Below are 21,823 nucleotides of genomic sequence, written 5' to 3'. Positions count from 1 at the left end.
TCTCGACTTTTCTTTTAAAGTCTTCAAAATCCCCGTGTAGCCACGGATAGTGCTATTATTTGATTACTGTGTGGATGTTAAAAAGCCTTTAATTTTTGCCCACAAATGATAATTTATTCCTCGCGTGTTTCAGCATTAACTCTGATTATTTGTAGCCGGCATCGTGTGACGTCTGCCTTTGTTAGAGCGATCTGTTTAGGACAGTTCTAATCAGTCTGTCGCTTCCACTCTGCTGCAACTCTCCCCATAGCAACCAGAGCCCCGCACACACAAGCAGCCGCTACGTCACACATAAACAAATGACTCTGTATCTAGTCAGCTGACGCTACCGGCAGCTAGCTTTCGTCGGCTAGCGCTACTATCGCGCTAGCTTTGCGGTGGCTGACAAGTTATGTCAGCAAGCGCAAACAAGTTGTACGAAGCTACTGCTGCTCTTGTATTTAGCCAGCTAGCCTACGTGGATAACCGTCACTCTGTCTGTCTGTCTGTCTGTCTCTCACTATTAGCTACGGAAATGGACGAGGGTCTCTGTCAGCTGTCCCCTTCCCGAGTACTGAAAGCAGCGCTTTACGCAGTGGCTGTTTAGCACAACAATGTCAAATATATACCTGTGTATGAACATCTATCTATCTATCTATCTATCTATCTATCTATATAGATATAGATAGAGAGATATAGATATAGATAAATGCACACGTGTTATCTATCTATCGATTATTATCTATCTGATGGATACAACTCTGTGTATCCGGAACATATACATATATGGTCTGTATATGCACATATAAGCACCACAATTTAGCCTTTATGTGGCATATATGCAACATATATATTGTCATATATTGTCATATATGTGGCATATATGCGCATATATGCCACATATAGGTCGCCTATATGTAGCATATATACGCATATATGCAGTATATATGTACATATATGCAGTATATATGTATATATATGTACATATATACTGCATATAGGTTTCATATATGTGCATATATCCACATATAGGTTCTTTCCATGTGGGTTCTCCGTGCACTTCATTGGTTACCAGTGGCTGCCTGCATCCAGTTCAAAACATTGGTACTGACATACCATGCTGGGAATGGATCGGGACCAGTCTACATCCGGGACATGGTGAAACCCTACATCCCAACCCGAACACTCCGATCTGCATCTGCCAAGCGGCTTGTTCCTCCCTCACTGAGAGAAAAGCACTCAACGAGATCTCGACTCTTTGCTGTCCTGGCTCCCACATGGTGGAATGAGCTCTCCGATGAGATCAGGACTGCAGAGAGCCTCTACATCCTCCGTCGAAAACTCAAGACACACCTTTTTAGACTCTACCTTGACTAAAACACTAGCAAACCGTAGCACTAACAAATGATAGCACTTAAATTGTACTTATAATGGCACTTTTCTATAACATGTTTTGTAACTGCTTATTTGATGAAACATGTACTTTCTTGTTACTTGTTCTTCTGAGTTTGTATCTATGTGGAAATGCACTTATTGTACGTCGCTTTGGATAAAGCGTCAGCTAAATGACATGTAATGTAATGTAACGTGCGGGTGGCCTGGGTCAGGGTGACGCTGGGGCTTGGCATGTGGCTGGTGGTGGTCTGGGTCAGGGTGACGATGGGGCTCGGCATGTGGCTGGTGGTGGCCTGGGTCGGGATGACGCTGGGGCTTGGCATGTGGCTGGTGGTGGTCTGGGTCGGGGTGACGTTGGGGCTTGGCATGTGGCTGGCGGTGGCCTGGGTCGGGGTGACGCTGAGGCTGGTGGTGGCCTGGGTCGGGGTGTGCATCGCGTGGCTTTGGAGAAGAGTAGAACGGGGAGGTTCTTCAGATCCTTTTCACATCCATGCTTAGACTTTGCATTGAGTGGGAAGCGAGTTTGCCTTGACACAGGCCTGCAAGCAACCTTGGAATGGTTCTTAATGTGTGGCTGCGGCATTGTGGAAATTGGGGAGAAGGCCTCTGCTTGTTGTTGTGAGCCACAGTTTGCCTATTATTGACACTGTGTGTCTTAAGGCCTTTCAATGAAACCGGAGTACCCGGAGAAAATCATAACGCACCAGCCATGCACAAGAACATGCAAAGCCACTCAATGAGGCTCATGAATGTGAACCCAGAACCCAACTGAGCCACTGTACAGTTTCTTGGGAATGGCAAATTTAATGGTGTGGGGGTTTTGTGTGGGATGGCCTTAATTTATCTACACGTCACCGGACTTTGTAGATGGGATAATGGGGTTGATGTCAGCTCCTTCTCATACCAACCATCTGACTTTACAGTGGGTGGAAAGTAATTGTGCTTTGACAGTCCTGCACACAACCTTGGAATGGTCCTTAGTGTTTGGCTGCGGCATTGTGGAAATTGGGAAGAAGGCCTCTGCTTGTTCTTGTGAGCCACAGTTTGCCTATTATTGACACTGTGTGTCTTAAGGCTTTTCAAAGAAACCGGAGCACCCGGAGAAAATCCTAACGGCCATGCCGTGCGGAGAACATGCAGAGCCACTCAATGAGGCTCATGTATGTGAACCCAGAACCCAACCCGAGCCACCTTGCTCTTCCTTGGGAATGGCTAATTTAAGACCGTGCGGGTGGCCTGGGTGGGGGTGACGATGGGACTTGCCATGTGGCTGTTGGTGGCCTGGGTCGGGGTGACGCTGGGGCTGGTGGTGGCCTGGGTCGGCGTGACGCTGGGGCTTGGCATGTGGCTGGTGGTGGCCTGGGTCGGGGTGATGCTGGGGCTGGTGGTGGCCTGGGTCGGGGTGACGCTGGGACTAGGCATGTGGCTGGTGGCAGCCTGGGTCGGGGTGATGCTGGGGCTTGGCATGTGGCTGTTGGTGGCCTGGGTCGGGGTGACGCTGGGGCTTGGCATGTGGCTGGTGGTGGCCTGGGTCGGGGTGATGCTGGGACTTGGCATGTGGCTGGTGGTGGCCTGGGTCGGGGTGACGCTGGGGCTGGTGGTGGCCCGGGTCGGGGTGTGCATTGCGTGGCTTTGGAGATGACTGGAACGAGGAGGTTCTTCAGATCCTTTTCACATCCATGCTTAGACTTTGTATTGAGTGGGAAGCGAGTTTGCCTTGACACAGGTCTGCAAGCAACCTTGGATTGGTCTTCAGTTGGGGACAAATGTGCAAGTTTGGGGGTTCTAGTCACTTGGTCCTGAGTGGATGACTGGGCCATTTTGGAATTGGGTGGCAAACACTTGATGGGTTTGGGGCCATACTGCTTCCTGCGCTCGTCCTTGGATTCGTCTTCAGTGCGGCGCTGATTGCTTGTGGAAATTGGAGGCAAGTGAAGACGCTTTTCTTCATATACACACTTGATCTTCCTCAGGACCATTTTCATCTCCTCGTTCTCATTGCTCACTGTCTTGTATTGAGACTCGAGCGCCAGGATTTGTCCCTGTGTTCCCTGCAACTGTTTTTTTAGTTGTCTGTTGTCCTCCTGGAACTTCAGTATGGCGTCATCAACTTTTAGTTGTTCTTTTTCATTTTCTAAGTGCAAAATCTTATTTTCTAACATTGCGATTGCAGCCGGGACCTCGTTCAGTTTGGCTACTGCCAGCAAGTGGACCTGGGATACGTCCTCATACATTTTCTTTGCTTCTGCAAGCTGCAAGGTTTTTTTTTCCAGCATTTCTTTCAAGTCATTGCAAGCCAGGTTAGCCTTGGTAAGCTGTTTATTACTATTTTCAGCCTCAAAATTCAAGGTTATGACCTTCTCCTGCAGACTTTCTTCTCTCTGCAGATATTCTTTGCGGTTTTGAACGAGTTCCTCCTCAGCCTTGAACAAGTTTTGCTGGCCAATATTTCTCTCTCTCTCTTTTATTATGGACTCATTATGGATCGTTTCCAGTTCATGCCCTTTCTCCAAATCAGCAAGCAAACACGTGAGATTCCCAATCTCCTGTTCTTTGGTTTTCTTGTCCTCGGTGAGCATTTTCACCTTAGTTTTTAACATCTGGTCAATGTGGTCTGCCGGCTTCGTCGCCTCGTTTTCATGATTTTCTAATTCCGTTGTCTTCTTTGCCAGATCTTCTTGCCGGCTACTCACTTCTACCTGAAGCTTCTTAATCAACGTTAAATAGTTGGCATTTAGACATTTCATGCCATTGTACTTTTCAGTCAGTTCATTTATTCGTCTCTCATCAGCTTCCCCTTTTGTGGATCTGTTTAAGAGTTCCTTTGTTATTTTTTCACATTTAGTTTTTTCTACACGCAATTGGTCCTTTACAGAGGTCAGCTCATTATCCACCTTTTCATTTTTAGCAAGTTGTTTTTTCGCACTGCTCAATGCATCATTTAATTGAGTGGCGTCTATTTGCATTCTATTGATCTTCCGGCTCTGTTGTTCCAATTTTTTGACAGCAAAAGATTTATATTTTTCCAACTCGTCTAACTGTGCTCTAAATTCTTCCAAGTCATTGTTGGCCTTCTTCGCAGTTGTGTCCTTGAGCGCCTTCAATTCGTCTTCCCTCTGCAACCGGAGCGAATTTTCCACTATGTATTTGTTCTCAAACTCTGTGGTTTTTTCCAAGGAGAATGAATAATTCAACTGAAATTGTTTTCTCTCACACTTCCAGCTTTTTTGATCAATTTGCTGTTGTTTTCTGGAGCAATCTAAGTCCTCAGTTAGCTGAGATATACGCAACTCCTGTTCAGCGGCATGTTTTCGGGCTTTACTGAGCTCACTATTAACATTCCGATACATTTTTAAAGCTTTTTATAAACAAATGATGTGATGTTTGTATCTATCTGTGGTTCCTTCCTCAGCTCCAAACTATGTCGACTGCCAGACAAATGGAATTCGATATGAAAGCTGTAATGTGACTCGTGACACGCTGACGATATCAGAGGCGTTGCCATGGAGAGGTAACACGTCATACACACGTCACATACACGACGTCATTTCCGTTCCTAATATCGCCGTCTCGCACAAGTTGCGCTGTTGTCGCTACTATCGCTTAGCTGAAATTGTCCTTTGTCATCTTTTTAATTTCACAATGTGTGTAATCGCTATGCTAACGTTAGTTAGTTGTGCGGTTTATTCACGTAACAACGGAGAGCTGAGAAGGCTTTTAGACGCCTGTATTTTCATACACGCCGATGAGTCTTTCCTCCCGGTTTGTAAATACCGGGTAAGCCCAACGGTTCTGTAACCCGTCGGTAAAGAATAACGTTGAAGCCAGACAAAGCAGCAGGTGCTGCTGCAGGCGTCTGCCACTGTTAGGGACGATAGCTGATACGTTGCACAGTATTCACGGAATTAAATAGTTATTTTCCTGATGACATAATGCGACTGCCTGAGATATTGTCTGCAAATTACCCATTTTAATCATTGCAATGTAAATAGAACTTATTGCCTTAATTCTACGTCTACGGCATTGATTCAACAAGGTGCTGAAAATGTTGGCCCATATTGATGGGACAGCATCTTGCAGTTGATGGAGATTTGTGGGATGCACATCCAGGGCACGAAGCTCCCGTTCCACCACATACCCAAAGATGCTCTATTGGGTTGCGATCTGGTGACTGTGGGGGGAATTTTAGTACAGTGAACTCATTGGCATGTTCAAAAAAACAATTTGAAATGATTCGAGCTTTGTGACATGGTGCATTCTCCTGCTGGAAGTAGCCATCAGAGAATGGGTACATGGTGGCCATAAAGGGATGGACATGGCCAGAAACAAAAAGTCCTAAAGTGTGCCAAGAAAACATCCCCCACACCATTACACCACGAGCCTGCACAGTGCATTGTGGCGCAGGTTTTTTCACAGACAATCGTTAAATAAGAATAAAGGCTCTGGGTCAAATATTTCTTTCTCCGTTTATTTCCTTTCAAGGGAAGAAAGGTCACAGCAGCTACGTGCTCAGTAGAATACCAAGAACCTTCCCCCTTCACATCAGGGCCAGGCGGTTCTTATACCTCAGTTCAGTTACAGGTGGCATGGTTACATATATTTTTGCCATTACACCAACCACAGCCTTGCAGGCTGCGTGAGGCTTGCGAAGCTTTTGTCCCTAGTCTAGAAAAATTGACGACGCACGCAAGAAGGGGTGAAACGGCACGCATGCGTGTGCGTGTCCTTGCGTTTTTCTGAAAAGTCAGAAACTGGCCAATAGCAAAATCATTACAGCTGGGTGACCCGTTACATGCCCTTGCGCGGTGCGTGTTACACATTTTAACTTCATCATAGTAGGATGTGCACCAGGGACGGACTGGGGAAAAAAAATGTGCCAGTGAGTGACTGTCAAATTCGTTCCACTCAATGCACAGCGCGTTCCCCACTCATGGCATTGCACGTATCGTTATTTTGGATGATTACAAAGAATTTACATAATTTACGCATTTCAAATAACATTTGGATGCACCAATTTGCCTTGATGGAGACATGGAATATGACGCTTTCTGGTTATGGAGCTTAAGCGGTAGTTCAAGGAAGGAAGACTCCCTTTATGCCATGCGTAATTCATGGCATTATGCTATCAGCTGAGATTTCCAGCATCTAGGTGTATATAACCAACCAGAGGCGGTGCTGTGTCTCTAAACCAATCATATTGTTGCTGTCAAACCTTTAAAGGGCTTCTCTCCGTTGTTGCTGTCAGGTGTCATTTCAGCGCAAAACCGGATGCGACCCTCCTCCCCCCAAGGCACTTCCAGCCAGCTATCATGCATTCTTCACTCATCCTTGGTTTTCATTTTCATCAACTCCCTTCTTCACCACCACGACCAATGTCTGGACTACAGGAGGGGGGAGCACAATCTCTAACAATAAACAATAAAGACAGTGAAATCAGAGGGGAGAATTAGTATGAACATATATTGTGGAAAGGAACATCAGTTGTATTAGTGGTGTTGCATGTTGCTTGTGTGATTGTGTGCAGGGGCGGTTCTGCATTGAATGGCACCCATGGCGAGACCCCCTTTGAGCGCCCCCCACCCTCCAAAAAAAATTCTGCAGTTATATTTTTATTTTTTATTTTAACATGAGTGAGAAAATTACATTAGAAAAACACACTTAACAGAATCCAGTTACTGTTGCAATTAGAACAGGAAACACACATTTTACACATTTGCACAAAATATGTCGTCTAGGCATACCCCCTCCACACACACACACACACACAGAAACAAACATGAGGTCTACCTCGTTGCCCTGATTCCTTTCATGAAAAAGCCTATGCAGGGTGGTAGACTTACTGGTGGAGCCTGGTTTGGTAAAGCATGCTGTCTTTGAAGTGGATGGTGTCGTTGCTGCAGCTGAACTTCACATAGTCAACAGAGCAGCAGGGTTCAGGATCCGTCTTCATCACCTGCGTGCAAACGTGTGCTCAACAAAAATCCTGACCTTGTGATTCTCTGTTTAACATCGCTTTCACTGTCGTCATGTTTACCTTCTTCTTGTGCTGCTGTGGTGCTCCTGAGGCCTGTTTGGGAGAACTCTGCCACTGCAATGTCCTCCTCCGGTCGTCCCAGTCGGCCACCTGCTCGAGTGGCTGCTGGAAATTCACCTGACTAAGTTTGCATCTGATCGGCTGGCTGGTAAGAGTCACTGGCTGATTGGAGGCAAAGGTCACAGTCACTTCCTTGGAACAACCGGCATGAAGGTGCCCAACCTGGAAGAAAAGAGAGGTTATTTGGGATTTTTTTAAACTCCCACACCTGTATTCCTTCCTCAAATATTTTACCTGTGGTGAAAAGGAGACATGGGATCCAACAGGAGGCCACTCAAACCTCACTACCTGGCTGCTGCTGTGGTTTGTCATTGTGAAATTCTCTTGATAGGAACAATTTACATGGCAGTCGCCAAAATTCAGCACCTCATAATAACCTGTCAGACAGAAATAGACTTGAGTAAAATTCCTGAGTAAGAAACCAGTTGACATATTAATAAATCCCAAAGCTTACAGCATTTGCCTGTTCAGAATCAATAAAACAACTGCTACACTGGTTGATTATTGAACCTGCTTCACACATGGCTCTTTCCAGTCTAATCACATGATGGGCTTTCTGCCGCCCTGTCTTCTCTTACCTCCATCTCCATTTTCCTGATCTATTTCCTGTAATGACCGCCTGATGTTGTCAAGAGAGACAATTTCCCGGTGAGCTTCTCCGGTCCCATGTAATGTGGGGCCAGTTGTTCAAAACATTTAATCTGGATCAAAATTATCCGCATTTGGAAATCCCCTTTTTTCCTATCCAGGATCAGGTAATCCATCTTACTTTTATGCCGGTTTTTCAAAGCAACATTGGACTGGATCACTCTGATCCAGATACACATTTTTCAAGATTACCAAATCCGGATTACAGTGCTCTAAATGGGACAACATATCACAATGTGGGCTATGTAAAGAAGAGGTAGAAGTAAGAGCCAACATAGGGTCACTGTAAGTGTTTATTTTCAGCCAAAACACAAAAATAACATAAACATCCACTTCCATTCATAATTTAACTTTAATTACATTTTTAAATATTAAATAATAATTATATAAAATAATTACTTTTATGACCCCTCATCTGCACCACAAAAAAATAAAAAACAAATATACATTAACAAATACATAGTGGATATTTTGAAAACATCTTTAAAAAATAAAATGGCTAAATATCCAATTGTTAACGAAATAAAGAATGTTCAGGGTTCTTCTTCATCTGAGGAGGAGAGACCAGCATTTCCAAGCCCTGCTTTTAGGAGGCGGATCGGAAGTTTCGCTTTGGTTTGCTGCAGTTTGGTCAGCTTGATTTGTTCCTCTGCCAGATATCTGTGCTTCTGCTCTTTCAGTTTAAGAAGTGATTCATAGGCATCATCATTATTATTCGGCAAAGGATGCTTCAAGCCTCTTTTCTGAGCTCCTGTGACTGCTGGCTCTACCAGTGAGGATCCAGGTTGTTCTTCAATAATAGGGCTGAGATCCAGAAGGAATGTTTCCTCTGCATTAGGAAGAACTGGCTCACTTTCCTCTACAATTGTAGGCTCACCATCCCCTACAACACCATGAATCCCATGCAGAGCTTTAGAGTTCTCACCTCCAATAATGTCCAGAACCACATCTGTGTATTCACCTTTCTTAAAGGGTTTGTTGCCTGTTCGGGTGTTTTTTGCCTCAGCAAGGTCCTTCGTTGCTCTGGCCCTCAGATTCTTCCATCTAAATTTCACTTGCTCCAAGGTCCTCTTCTGGCCAGACCCCATTGCATTTACATTCTGGGTGATATCAACCCAAATGTCTTTCTTCCTTTTGTTAGTCACCATTCCACCTGCAACAGAGCTTCCTACTATTGAGGCATAATGGCACTTAACACCCTCCAGCAGTGCATGGGTTTCTGCAACAGTGAAATTAGGTCCTTTTGAGTCCATGGTTTCACCGCTTCTGTTGTAGTGAACATAGTATTTGTAGGCCTTGGGCATGATTGATTTAATTGAACACAAGCCACAGCACGTCAGCCAATCGGTGTGTGGGTATTTGACAGCCATCTTATATTCAGCCTTTCTCAGAGGACTTAGAGAGAGACACTGACATGGCAGGTATTGTCCATCGCTACCACCGTGTTGGTGGAAGAGGATACCGTCAAAGGGTGTATGTTGAGCGTGCACAACCACTGGAGCAATACACCACTGAAGAACTGTATGCTCGCTTTCGCTTTGGGAATGCTGATATTAAGTACATTGCAGACCTTTTCAGGCCAAAACTTCAACGGAGAACCCGAAGGAGCCACAGTCTGTCTGTGGAAGAACAGGTCCTCATTGCTCTGCGCTTCTATGCATCTGGGACTTTCTACCAAGTGGTTGGTGACAATATAGGAGTGGACAAATCAACTGTGAGTGATGTAGTGAAAGCTGTGTCAATTGCATTGGCCAGCCTGGTCAATCAGTTTGTTTCACTTCCAAAACGATGTCCAGATTGCCCAGACCAAGCACAAGTTTTTTTCTTTTGGGGAATATGCCCAATACTATTGGGGTTATTGACTGCACTCATGTGCATATCCAAGAACCTCATGAGAGGGATTGGGAGTACATCAACCGAAAGGGGAGGCGCAGCATCAACATCCAACTTGTGGGCGATGCTGACCTCATCATCACAAACTGTGTCGTGAAGTGGCCTGGGTCTGTTCATGATGCACGCATCCTGAGAGAGAGTGCTTTATACAGAGAGCTCCAAACCGAACGACCGGATGGCATAATATTAGGAGACAGTGCCTATCCACTCCTACCATGGCTGATGACTCCTTTTTTTGCAGCAACCACACCTGCGCAGGCACGCTTCAACACTGCTCATTGCAAAACAAGATGTGCAATTGAGCGTTTAAATGGAGTTCTGAAGAGACGCTTTGCATGCCTTAACTACTTGCGAGTAGAACCACAGGGAGCATGCAACATAATACTTGCGTGTATCGTCCTGCACAACATCGCTACCAGGCGCAATGTCCCTCTCTGTGATGATGTTTGTGATGCACCTGAGCCTGTTGAAGAACCAGAGCAACCTCTGGTGGTCTGTCAGAATCAGGGACTGACTGGACGTATAGCAAGGGATGCAATTGTTAGACATTATTTTTGACAGGCTCATCTCTGATGATTGTTTCTTTGAAATTAATATACGGTGATGAATGACCGAAAAATGAATATATTATTTTTGTTTATTGAAATCTGTTTGGGGGATTATTTCATGGGGACACGATCATTTTTATTTTATTTTTACTTTACTATACTGAATAGCTTAATTGTTAGCCTATGTCTACTTTATCACTGTTACAACGGTTACACAAGTCAAGTGCAAAATATAAATAAAAGTATATACACTAAATGATACAAATGTAAGTTTTACTACATTTTCTTCCTGAAATCCACCTTGAAATCCTACCCCCTGTTGGGATCCTGTTTTTTTGGATCAAAGTTATCCAAATCCCACTGACAAGTTTTGAACAACACAAACTGAAGGTTTGATCCAGATTAAAACTAGGATTGGATTCCCTGATCTAATCTGATTTCAGATTCCTTCTTTCCCTTTTGAACAACTCATTTTCAAGATTTGATCCAATCCGATAACCAAAATCCGATCAGTTTACCTTTGAACAACTGGCCCATGGTGTTTCCGTACTGGTTGTCCTCTACCTGCAGTGAGAGCTTAGCCTTGACACTCAAAGGCTTGTCAGAGCAGAAGCTGACCTCAAACTCCACCTGCTGGTGAACATTCAGGCTCAGCATGACTCGTTGCACCGGCTGATGCCCTGTGGAAGAGTGAAAGAGTCGTGTGTTCAAAAAGAAATATGGCCAAAGCTGTCTTGTGCAGAGGAGCAGAGCCGACGATGAGTTCAAACCAACATTGACTTGTAGTCCAAAACAACAGTATCACAGTACATCTTTATTTATGAATGAATGAATGAATGAATATTTGTTGATACATTTTCATTGAAATTGTGGAGAAAGAGCCTTTAAAGCTCTTATGTTTGTGTGCAGGAGCTGCAAATATGGAGTTTGCAGCATAGAAGCCTCGTAACTCATAACTGAATTAATCAAGCCCACAATGGAATGCTTTAAATTAAAAAGTGATTTTTTGTTGTTTTATGCAATAAAAGCTATTAGGAGTCATAAATAAACTTAGCTTAACCTATCTTTAAAAAACACAATTTATTGATTTACCCCTTTATCTGTGTCGTGAGTTGTCCAGACGTGGGGGCTCCATAACAAATTCCACGGGGAAAATTACAAGCTACTGATTGTTTAAGTGAAGTCTTACAGCTCCAGTTTGTACCTGAGTCATTGGAGGCCTCGATCTGCGTGGAGTGGATGGAGCTGCTTGTGTTGCCAGGTGCCGCTTTGAGGGTGAACACTCCATGTTAATCCAACATATCAACAACCCACAAAGCACCTTTTTGTGCAGCATTGTGTTTTGGGTATTTTGTTAGAGTGGATGTGAGTTACTATGTGAAAAATGCATCTTCTAGATCTACAATAAACACAAGGATAAATAGGTCCCTTCCTACCTTAGCAGGAACATTGCCGTCATTTAGCAGCACCAGAGGCCGTGTTTTGCGACGCCCTACCAACACACGTCTGAACTGAAGCATTTGGCGTCCTCTGCTGTTCCTCAGAGCGGGACGCATCACACATACACTGGGCAGACTGCCCTCGCCCCTGAGGTTGAACTCCAGCACCTTATTCTTGAATGTGGGTGTCATTCTGGATGAGACAGAGAGAAGAGGAGATGCACAGCGGTCAGCAAGGAAAATAAAGTGCTGATGCTGTTCTGTTACTACACTTGGTAGTAGAAATAAATGGGACCAATCAACGTCAAAGAGAGCAGTGCTTACTCAGTCACCAACTCGTACCTGCTGGTTACCTCCATTGTGGCCTCAAACACAGCGTTGTAGCACAACATCGTCTGGGGTGTGAAGGTGACCACAGCGAATAAGTGTGACTGCCTGGGGATGCTCAGCGTTGCAGCAGACAAATTAAAAACATCCGCAATTCGAGAAGTCTGTAAGAAATCGCAGGATCAGCTGCGTGTAGCACGATAGGAAATGGTCCTGTATGCATTCATCCGTGTACCCTTTACCTGCCTTACCTTAGAGCCAATGTACTTAATTGCCAAGCTGAGCACACAGGGCACCTTGCTGTTGTTGGTTATTTTGAAGGGGGCCTGGGCTGTTTGCCCCACCAGGACTTTGTTGAAAATGAACGTGTTCTCGTCCCGGATGTAAATGCGTTCAGCATTGCAAAACTGCTCAGAGGAGAGCTGACTGCTGTCGTGGCACAAATGGTGTTCCTCAAAGATGGTTGACATGTCTAATGCTTTAGGTAATAATTTGATCTGATTAGATGTTTGTGTGAAATTGCAGTAATAGGCTTTTGAAGCCCCCAATGATGGCCAAAAATGTTTTTGTGACAATAAATTCTTTTGAGTTCATCCTTGTGTCTGAGTAGATGTTTGTTCCAAATGTGGAGCCAAGTGAAAAGCATTAAAGCAAGAGGTTCGGGAGTCAGACACAACTAGTCCGGTTTGTTGATCACGTCGGACAAGATCACAATGCTCTCACCTGGCTTGCAGACTTCAGCCAGCAGTCTGTGCGGAATGCCGTCCGGCCGGTCTGAAGGATCACGCTCACTGACGTCAATGAGCAAACACTGGTTCCAGTCTCCCAGCTGCTCAGCCACACAGTCCACTGTCACCACCTGCTGAGCGCCTGGCTGCAAGCTCCCACTGCACGGAGAAAACCCCCACCGTGATGCAATTCTGGAGAGAAAAGGGGGGGGGGGATTAGACGAGAATACCGTTGTGCAAATTAAAATGTAGGTATTACACACCGTGGACAAAGAACTCTCCTGGTATTTTAATATGGATTTTAAGGGCAGGTTTCTATGTTTTGAATTTGGTTATTTTTCTTTCTATTAAAGGGTGTGTTGTTGTGTTTTGCCAGCCTCATGCTTCTCAGCCTCGTTGGCACTGGCAGTCTCACCTGTGTCATACCCATGTCCTTCAGGTTGGACTCACGTCTTACTTTGCTACTGGCACCAGCAGATCTCTCTGAATGGGTCTCTGGAGGCATCTTCCTAGCAGGTCCCCTGAGACCAGTGCCCAGAGATACAAATATTCATTTAGGTTGAACATCTTTAAGCAAAGTGAGTTTTCAGAAGAAATATCACTGTTATAACTTCTTCAGCTTGACATCACTTCAAGTAGCAGTTGAGACCTTGATTGTGATTTATGCACAAGTAGGTTTATTCATTTTCAGATTTAAATCTTCAATGTGTCCATTGACATGAGAGACATGTTATTGAACACAATCCCATTAGTTTGTATTGCAGGGCATTGTTTTTGCCGATACCGTTTACTATGAAGCTACCTCCATCACGCTATATACGGTAACTGTTGTTCACATGAATCAGGAACATTTTAATATGGAATTTTGTGACTTGTGGCAGCAAAGATGGTTCAACATGTGCAACTTCAAAACTTGTGTTTTAGCATTTTCTAATTTTTTAATGAATGAGTATCATCCCTTGTGCTTAAGTATATGTGTGTGTTCTGTTCTCCTACCCTGCCTTCCCCGGTGGCGCAGGGTTAGGGGCCATGCGGCTGATGATGAAACGTGTCTCAAAGTCTCCATTGTTCTGGATGGTGAAGCTCTGGCTTTTCTTGAAGCCATAGACCAGTGGGCCAAAGTTGAGGTCACATGCAAGTATGATCTTGTACCTGATCAGCAATTCATCAATGGTCAAAAAAAGATACACAGATTCACAATCTGAATTGGAATAGATTGTACTACTGTTCCTTAAATACTAATGCACATTACAGAAAAGAGATGAGTATGAATTTAAGTCTTTACCTGGAGAAGACCGACTTGACTGAAACCTCAATTGCTATAGTGGCTATGAGTTCTCCACCATTCCCAATGCTGGGTTCAATCACCTGCGAGAGAAGAAACCCACATTTTAACTTGAGTGTGCCATAAAATGAACAAATAATGAACACGTAGCTGAACCTCCACTGCAAGCATTAAGGCCGTTGTAGGCAGCGCAGGACAGGTTGCTCTCTAATGAGGATTTCTCTGTTGGGTCTGCATAGTATTTGCACCGCTGTGGGCTTCTCGTGGGGCATTAGAGTCCCACTCTGGGGAGACACCGTGAAAATGGCCTCCAGGTTTGGCAGGCTTGCAAAAGGTTCACATTGCAGCGAACCGACCCAAAGAGAAGAATGCAAGTGAAACAACTTTGTTTTTTTCTCTGTAGTTCACTTGCAGTAAGGTGAAACCCAAACTAATACATTGAAAGTAAAGAAGTAGAATTTCAAACTCACTTATAGGCTATTTCATAATTCCCTAGGTTCTTCATCCTGAGAGACAGTTTGGCCTCTTCAAAACTTTAATGGTTCCAAAGTTCACACAGCCATCTGCCACATGAACATCATTCAACTATCAGTGAATCCCGATAGTAAACACTGACACCTCACAGATTTTGGATTAAAATATTAGTCTGAAATAAATGTGCCACAATAAATTAGGGACCTTATGACGAAGGACATGTTTGTAAATTTGACCAGTTCTTACTTGGTGTGATCTCCAAATCAATGACATAGGCTTCAGCTGTGACCTGTATTTTTTCTTTTTGCACGATGCCTAGAATCATCCCCACATCAGATACCTGAACCAAAACACACAGTACATGCTGTATACTGTACATACAAAGTGGTATGTGAAATATCCAGTTTGACAGCTATTTCTGAAACTCCATCTGCATAGATTCTGTATGCTACATGTATTATTCATTTCTGCATGTGTACTTGGTATAGTTTTACTTCACCTCCAGATATAAGATCTTCTTAACGTGGAGTGGCCTCTTGGCCCTGAAGTGTAAGCTCAGTTGGTAAGAGGAGTTGGGTAAAACAATGCCCTGATCCTGTGGCACACTGAACTCATCACCTAAATCCTCCACGCCCCGCAGTCTCCAAGACACCGGCAGAGCAGTCTTGTTATGCAGCGTCACTCTGCTGCTCTCCCGCCTACAGAAGAGGAAGGAAGAAGGTAAGACCGAATCACGTATACAATGGAATTTAAAAGGTAATTACTGTTGTCACTGTAATTGATCCACAGTATTAAGACTTCACCACACTACTTTTTTTCGGAGGGGGCTCACTTTGCGTTTGAGGAAAATCACTTGTCAAGCTATTGAAGAAGAAATGCTCTAGAATTTATTTTTCTCTGAAATGTTATTCCATGTTTTTGGTACCTATTCAGCAATGTCCTTTGAAAGTGACAATGGTTTCTTTCCAGCTCCAGCTCCGGCCGAACGCCCCGGCGGGAAAGTTTGACGTTGACAAGTTCTGGATTGTCCTTGACATGGCACACAATGCTGTCCGTCATTTGTCCCAGTTTTGTTGGGTACGCCCACACTGTCAACTCCTAGCAGGACAGATATTTACATTTACTAATGCATGTTGTAATATTATAAGCATCCAAATAATGGACAACAAATATATTCAAAATGTTGTATTTCCCATGATGATGTTAGATCTGTATGATACCTGTTTCTGGTCGGGTTTGAGGGTCATAGTCTGCGGGTCCAGCAGGTACGTGGTGGCCTGGCTATCATGCTGGAAATAGAACTGGACCTCAGCCTCCAGGCCTGAAATGTTATGAATCACTAGTCGCTCTGTGTTGACTGGATGTCTCCTTTCTTTGTATCTACACAAACAAACACGAGTGTATGAATTTAAATGCAAAGACTGATACTTACACACTTCCCAGCTATCGCTCTGCCTCTGGTCTCGCCACTGAGCAATGGTCCAAACTCAGTATCCAGGTTTGATCACGTATGTATTCTGGAGCCCGTCTTCCATTTGTGGGACCTTCTTACTATAGGCAAAGAGAGTCCTGGGAAAAGCATATACCGTAAATCCTCAAATAAAGAACGGGATTCAATTAGAGGCCAGTCTTCAGATAGTAGCCGGGGGCGTGGTCGATACGGACAAATAAAGGCCGGGGGTAAAAAAAAGAAAAAAAAGTCAAAGTAATATTTCATAAATACATGTTCTCCTTATGTTTAATGTTATTGGCTAATTTCATGGACTGTTGGCAATAAAAAAAAGACATTTTACCACGTAGGCCTACTAGGCGAATTTGTTATTGTTTCAAAGCGGGACAGCCATGCGCCGCTGGTAGGGATGCGCTGGCGCTCCGGCAGCGGGGGGGAGGAGAACCGCATGCAAGTAGCCCAGGATGAGGAGAACAACGAGGAGGAGCTGCTTAATAATGAACTTGTTGTTCTTGATGATGAGGATGGGGAAGAGGATGTTAAGGGGGACGCCGAATAGCTGTACAAATGTTGCCTCATTACTGGTGAGCTTCGGATGTAGACCTAAATATTATGTTTAGATGTAGACCTATTTTGCAAGGTCCATTTAGTTGGGAGTTTGTTTGCTCCATTTGACCGTAGCTTAATGGCTATGCCCATTTCCGATGTTGCTGATGAATTTGGTAGTTGCGTAATATGACAGGCCTAGTCTAGATCCAGGCCATTTGGTTTAATTTTGGTTGTCTCCTGTTCGTTCTGTGATTGCTGTCCTTTCACAGGACCAGATATTTATTGTTACGTTGACACTGCAAATAAAGCGCTATACGCGATAAACTTTTTTTTTGGCCGAGTGAAATTTTTGACTTGCTTGATTGGAAAATATCTGCAATTAAGGATGTATCTTAAGACTGACATGCACTATGGTTTATTACTGAATCATTTCTAAATGGTTAGTGAGAAAGTTGATTAGCTATAGGTCAACCGGTTTCATACGGTAGCCTATCGGTAAATGGTTGCAGGAAGTGCTGAACGCATATGCAATGAATGATATTGTAACTGAGACACCGTCATCAACACCAGATGTCATCACTCCGCCCACTCGTTCTCAATCCCCTGAATTCTAATCACCATCACCTGTTCTCACCACCTGCACGTCATCATCCCGCATCACCCTATCCCTTCATAAACCACACACCTTCACTCTGCCAGTTGTCTGGTCTCGTCGTAGTAACGCCGATAAATACCCACCGGACTCCGAACGGACTACTCGCCGGCAACTCGATCACTGAGCTTCCTGTTTTGAAATAAAACCTCTGGTACATCACCTGTTCGTCTCCTTCTGCTTTGTGACAGATATTAGCCTACTGCAATTTTGCCCATTATTTTATTTAAATAATACAATTCTATAACAGAAGATACCGGTAAGTAAGAAATAAAGGTCTGCCCCTAATACAAGCCTGCCCCAAATTCAGGCCGGTGCGCTGTGCAGCCTATGTAAATAAAAGCCCTGGCCACTATTTGAGGATTTACGGTACAGTAACTTTAGAGTTCAACTAAAATCCCATTTAGTAAAACCTTCATAAAGGTAAACGCAAATTGTTAAAAGGTTCTGTGCACTCCTGCAGCTTCTTCCCAATGAGGACGGGTCCACGTCCCTACGATATACGTCTGATATATATATATATATATATATATATAAAATCTGATTTGATGTATATGAGAATGCTGAATAAAACGTTTACATCATGAGAAATGACATTTTTTTGAACGTGTGTGAGTTTGCTGGTTATAGGAGGACCTACCCCACAAAAGCAGCATTATAATCTTTTCTCATTATCTCAAGTCAAATGCGTTCAATTTGAATCCTTGAGAATTTTTGAAGCTAACAAACTAAAACATTTTTCTCAGAATTTTGTTTGATCATTTAATGATCAGAGGGAGAAGTGTGACAGGAAAAATCAACATTTTTATAGTCTCATGAATAGTACTAGGATTTGATATTTTTTTGTTTGTTACTTTATATGCTTTGTCTGATACCGGAACTCAATTCTTACAGCAGGATGCTGCAGCTCTCTTTGAGGGTTGACACGTATTGCTAGCACAGTTTCAAAATCCTGACTCCAACCTCTGCTTTCACCCATAAATGGGATCACAAGAGGCCACCTCACAGTTGGACTCCTTTCAAAGGTTGTCTCCGTTTCTTCCTCTGCTATCTTACTGTGTAGCAGGAGTGTGTTTCTGTTAATTAGACAACTCAACTGCTTCAGTTGTTGTCAGACTGCCTGCACTCTGCACAACTGTTGTACCTTATTTGCAAAGAATAAAGTTTTAAAAGTCAATTCTGTTCTCTTTTCATCTCAGCATTTTATGCACTCACACTAAATAGGTAATTTTTTCCACCACGTTTATTTAAGTACTAGACCTGGACCTTGAGTCTGAAATAAAGAGTTGATTGATTGATTGTTAATCAATGTTGACTGACATGTAGTCTTTGCAGATGGAGGGGTAGGTGCCAATTCCTCTGCAGAGGAGCTGGTAGCTTCTCAGAGTCCCCAAAAGCTCAAAGTTGAAGGTCTGCTCAAACGTCCCTGGGAATTCTGAGTAGAACCAGATCCTCAGAACCACCTCGCCATTAGCTGGTACAACCCAGCGAAATGTTGTCAGACTGCACAAAAACACACACACAAACTTAGTACAAACAACAACAACATAGAACAGAATAAAACACTATTGTGGTGTCTGTGTGGGTTTTTCCTTGCCTCTGGCTACGTTTCAGCTTTACGTTGTCTTTGTGTTGGTCCTGTTCAGCGCAGTCAGGTGTGGAGGAGAGGGGTAACCGAGGGGAGGAAGACAGGTCAGAGCCCTTTGCCTTTGTCTTGTCTGAAGTTTGTCTCTTGCTCTTCTGACTCTCTCTGGTCTTTTATCCTTGTTTTTTGTCAAGCTGGCCTTGATGCGACCTTCAAAGCCTGCCCCTTCCTTTAGTGTGCACACAAACACCAGTTTCAATCTTAAATGCTGACCTAGGTTTTTGCAGTTATTTTGCAGTACTATAAAATCTCCAAACTACGAACACATTTTCTGGAACGACTGACACAATTTTGCAGTGTTAAAGCATATATTGACGTTTAAACTATACCATCACCTTTACAACTGATGCGCGCATATCTTCCACCCAATCTTTATTCTCCTCGTCCTGTTCGTCCAGCCCAAAGGGAACCAGGAAGGTGAAACAGCTACAGGTGAGTTGAACGTTTGATTGCTCCCTGTTTTCAGGAAAAGGAACCACAGAGAACGTTGTGGGTGGTGGGACGGGTGGGCCGCTGGGTCCCAAACCCAAATCATCCAACACCTACCCCGATCACAGGAGAGAAGGAAACATATTATTCCCTGGTGACAAACTGATACAAAAAGAAAGAAACGATCGACAACATTTATGGAAGAAGTACAGAGTAATTCATGATTACTACAACAGAAAAGAGAAAAGCCAGCTATACCTCGGCCAGTGGAGGCAGTGTGCTGCCTTTTAGCAGCTCCGCAGCACTCGGACAGTCTTTCCCTGTTATGTTCAGGGCAACGTGAGGGATAATGTCCTGTGGAAGCACCACGTCCGCTGCAGCTGGCACTGACATCTGACTAGGCAACGGAGACGAGCCGTGTTTCTTGTTCTTCTTGCCAACAGCCGTCTGTGCACACAGGCCATGATGTATCCAATTGATGTGTTGGATTCTCTTACCGCATTACTGCAATTTAACTACTTTGACCGGGAACAAATATGGGGAGGGATAACAATGTCTAAAACAGGATTATTCTACAGGAGTAACGCTGCGTTACTGAAAAGCCATGTTGCAATGTTGTGAACATGCGATAGGTCAGAATGCATCTCTCCGTCCATCCCATTAATGTGTGTAAACCGCTGTATGTTATCCTGTGGGAGTCTGGTGTCACAGTGAAGGGATGGCTCTGCGCTGTTGCAGACTTACCAAGAATAAGTGTTCTGCTCCCTGCGGATGCTACAAGGATTTCAAGAACTGATCAGAACGGTTAAAAGAAGAGTTTTCCAATGTTACGGCAGCCGTTTAGGAGAGAGTAAAGGAGAATACCATCTTTGTCGTAATTTTCCAGGCAGTCTTAACTTAATTAGAGAAAACCTCATTTAGAGAATGCATGACTGACGGTCATCCACCTAACCTGTTTCTCTGTTGGGGCATCCTCAGGCACTGGAGGCGCCTCGTCACCAGGCAACGGGACCAGCAACAAGCCCCGGGCTCGGTCCCAGTGCTGCAAGATGTGATCCACCTGTTGCTGGGTCTGCTCATACACAGCGAACTGACACTGCAGCTCATCCACAATGGACTGGATTGGCTGGATAGTCCAAACATCAAGGGTAATACAAAGTGGTCATCAGCATTGAACAGCTATTGATTTTTTCCTGGTGTGGGATAAGCAACTCATTTCATTATTATTAGTTAATACTATCACTTAAATATTAACTGTAAGTGCATACAGCAGTTTGTCTTTCCATTGTTACATGCGAAAGTGAATGCAATTCCTATTTTATGATATCAATTATAGGTTGTAAGCATCTTACTCGAGATGTTGTCATAGGACACTGAATGGTTGTTTATATTTCTAGTATTCAGAGCAACGTTTGATAGTAAGAACAATTTTAGCTTTTAAGAGCTGCAAGAGTGCAAATACAAAGGGAAAGAAGTCTACTTTTTGAGTAATACAAAATGCATTTGTCTCCATTTTTGCTGGAATTTTTGTGTCCTTATCTGAAAAAAGAATTTGACATGACGATGGAGCGACTTGCTGTGCGGGGGTGTCATGACCTTCGCTTCTTAATGAACTCACCATCTCTCCCTCCAGCTTGTCTGCAGGCACAGAAGATTCTGCTTGTAATCGCTTGGCTTCTTTCCTCCGATGCGCTGTATTAGCAAAGCGGAATTGATAATAGCACATACACAATAATCTTTGGCTATATGTAGTACATTTTTACATTATGAATGACATTAATTCCTTAGCCTAATGTGTGAGTTTGCATTTATTTATATATTTCTTCAAGACCTGAAACTGTTAATGCTTAACACTTTAAGAACCTTATGGATCAAAAATATAATAAAATTATGAGTTGTGTAAGTAAATTGTGAGTGCAACCCTCAACCATCATGGTAAAACAAGTGGTCTTTTGTATATGCTGAAGGTTTCTGCATCCTGCACTGAATCATGTAGAGATTCCTTACATCTGCTGGCACCTTTGTTTAATGGAAGCTGCTCTCTTTCAACCACTCGTATTTTTTTGGAGTTGTTAGAGCCAGACGTCGGCACAACATTGACTGCAGCTGTTGTCTGGAAAAAAAAGAAATCAAATCTATTTTGAAATCAGTGATGCATGTGTGAACGTGGTGCTCCTTCCCAGCACCAGATAGGCGATTCTTCACCAATAGCTCTTTCCTTTTCTTTAACACCTTTTCTACTCTTAGCCTCTTCATCTCTGCAGTTTCTATACTCTTGAGACCCATTA

General features: G+C 43.7%; 1 protein-coding gene and 1 pseudogene across 1 annotated transcript; both read right to left on the bottom strand.

The window, feature by feature from the left end:
- Nucleotides 1-5,829: 5,829 nt before the first annotated feature.
- The window catches only part of LOC119209578 (hydrocephalus-inducing protein-like), a 42,609-nt pseudogene continuing 26,615 nt past the window's right edge, over nucleotides 5,830-21,823 (bottom strand).
- On the bottom strand, nucleotides 12,196-13,146 carry LOC134105363 (hydrocephalus-inducing protein-like). The gene is made up of 2 exons (XM_062557973.1): nucleotides 12,575-13,146; nucleotides 12,196-12,487 (listed from the first exon to the last, which is right to left on the bottom strand). The coding sequence occupies exons 1-2, from the start codon at nucleotides 12,791-12,793 to the stop codon at nucleotides 12,317-12,319; spliced, it is 390 nt and encodes a 129-aa protein (XP_062413957.1). The 5' UTR covers nucleotides 12,794-13,146; the 3' UTR covers nucleotides 12,196-12,316.

The sequence above is a fragment of the Pungitius pungitius genome, chromosome 15, assembly GCF_949316345.1.
Source record: "Pungitius pungitius chromosome 15, fPunPun2.1, whole genome shotgun sequence".
Taxonomy (NCBI): domain Eukaryota; kingdom Metazoa; phylum Chordata; class Actinopteri; order Perciformes; family Gasterosteidae; genus Pungitius; species Pungitius pungitius.
Note: the sequence above shows the minus strand (reverse complement) of the source record. Positions and strands in the feature narration are given on the sequence as shown.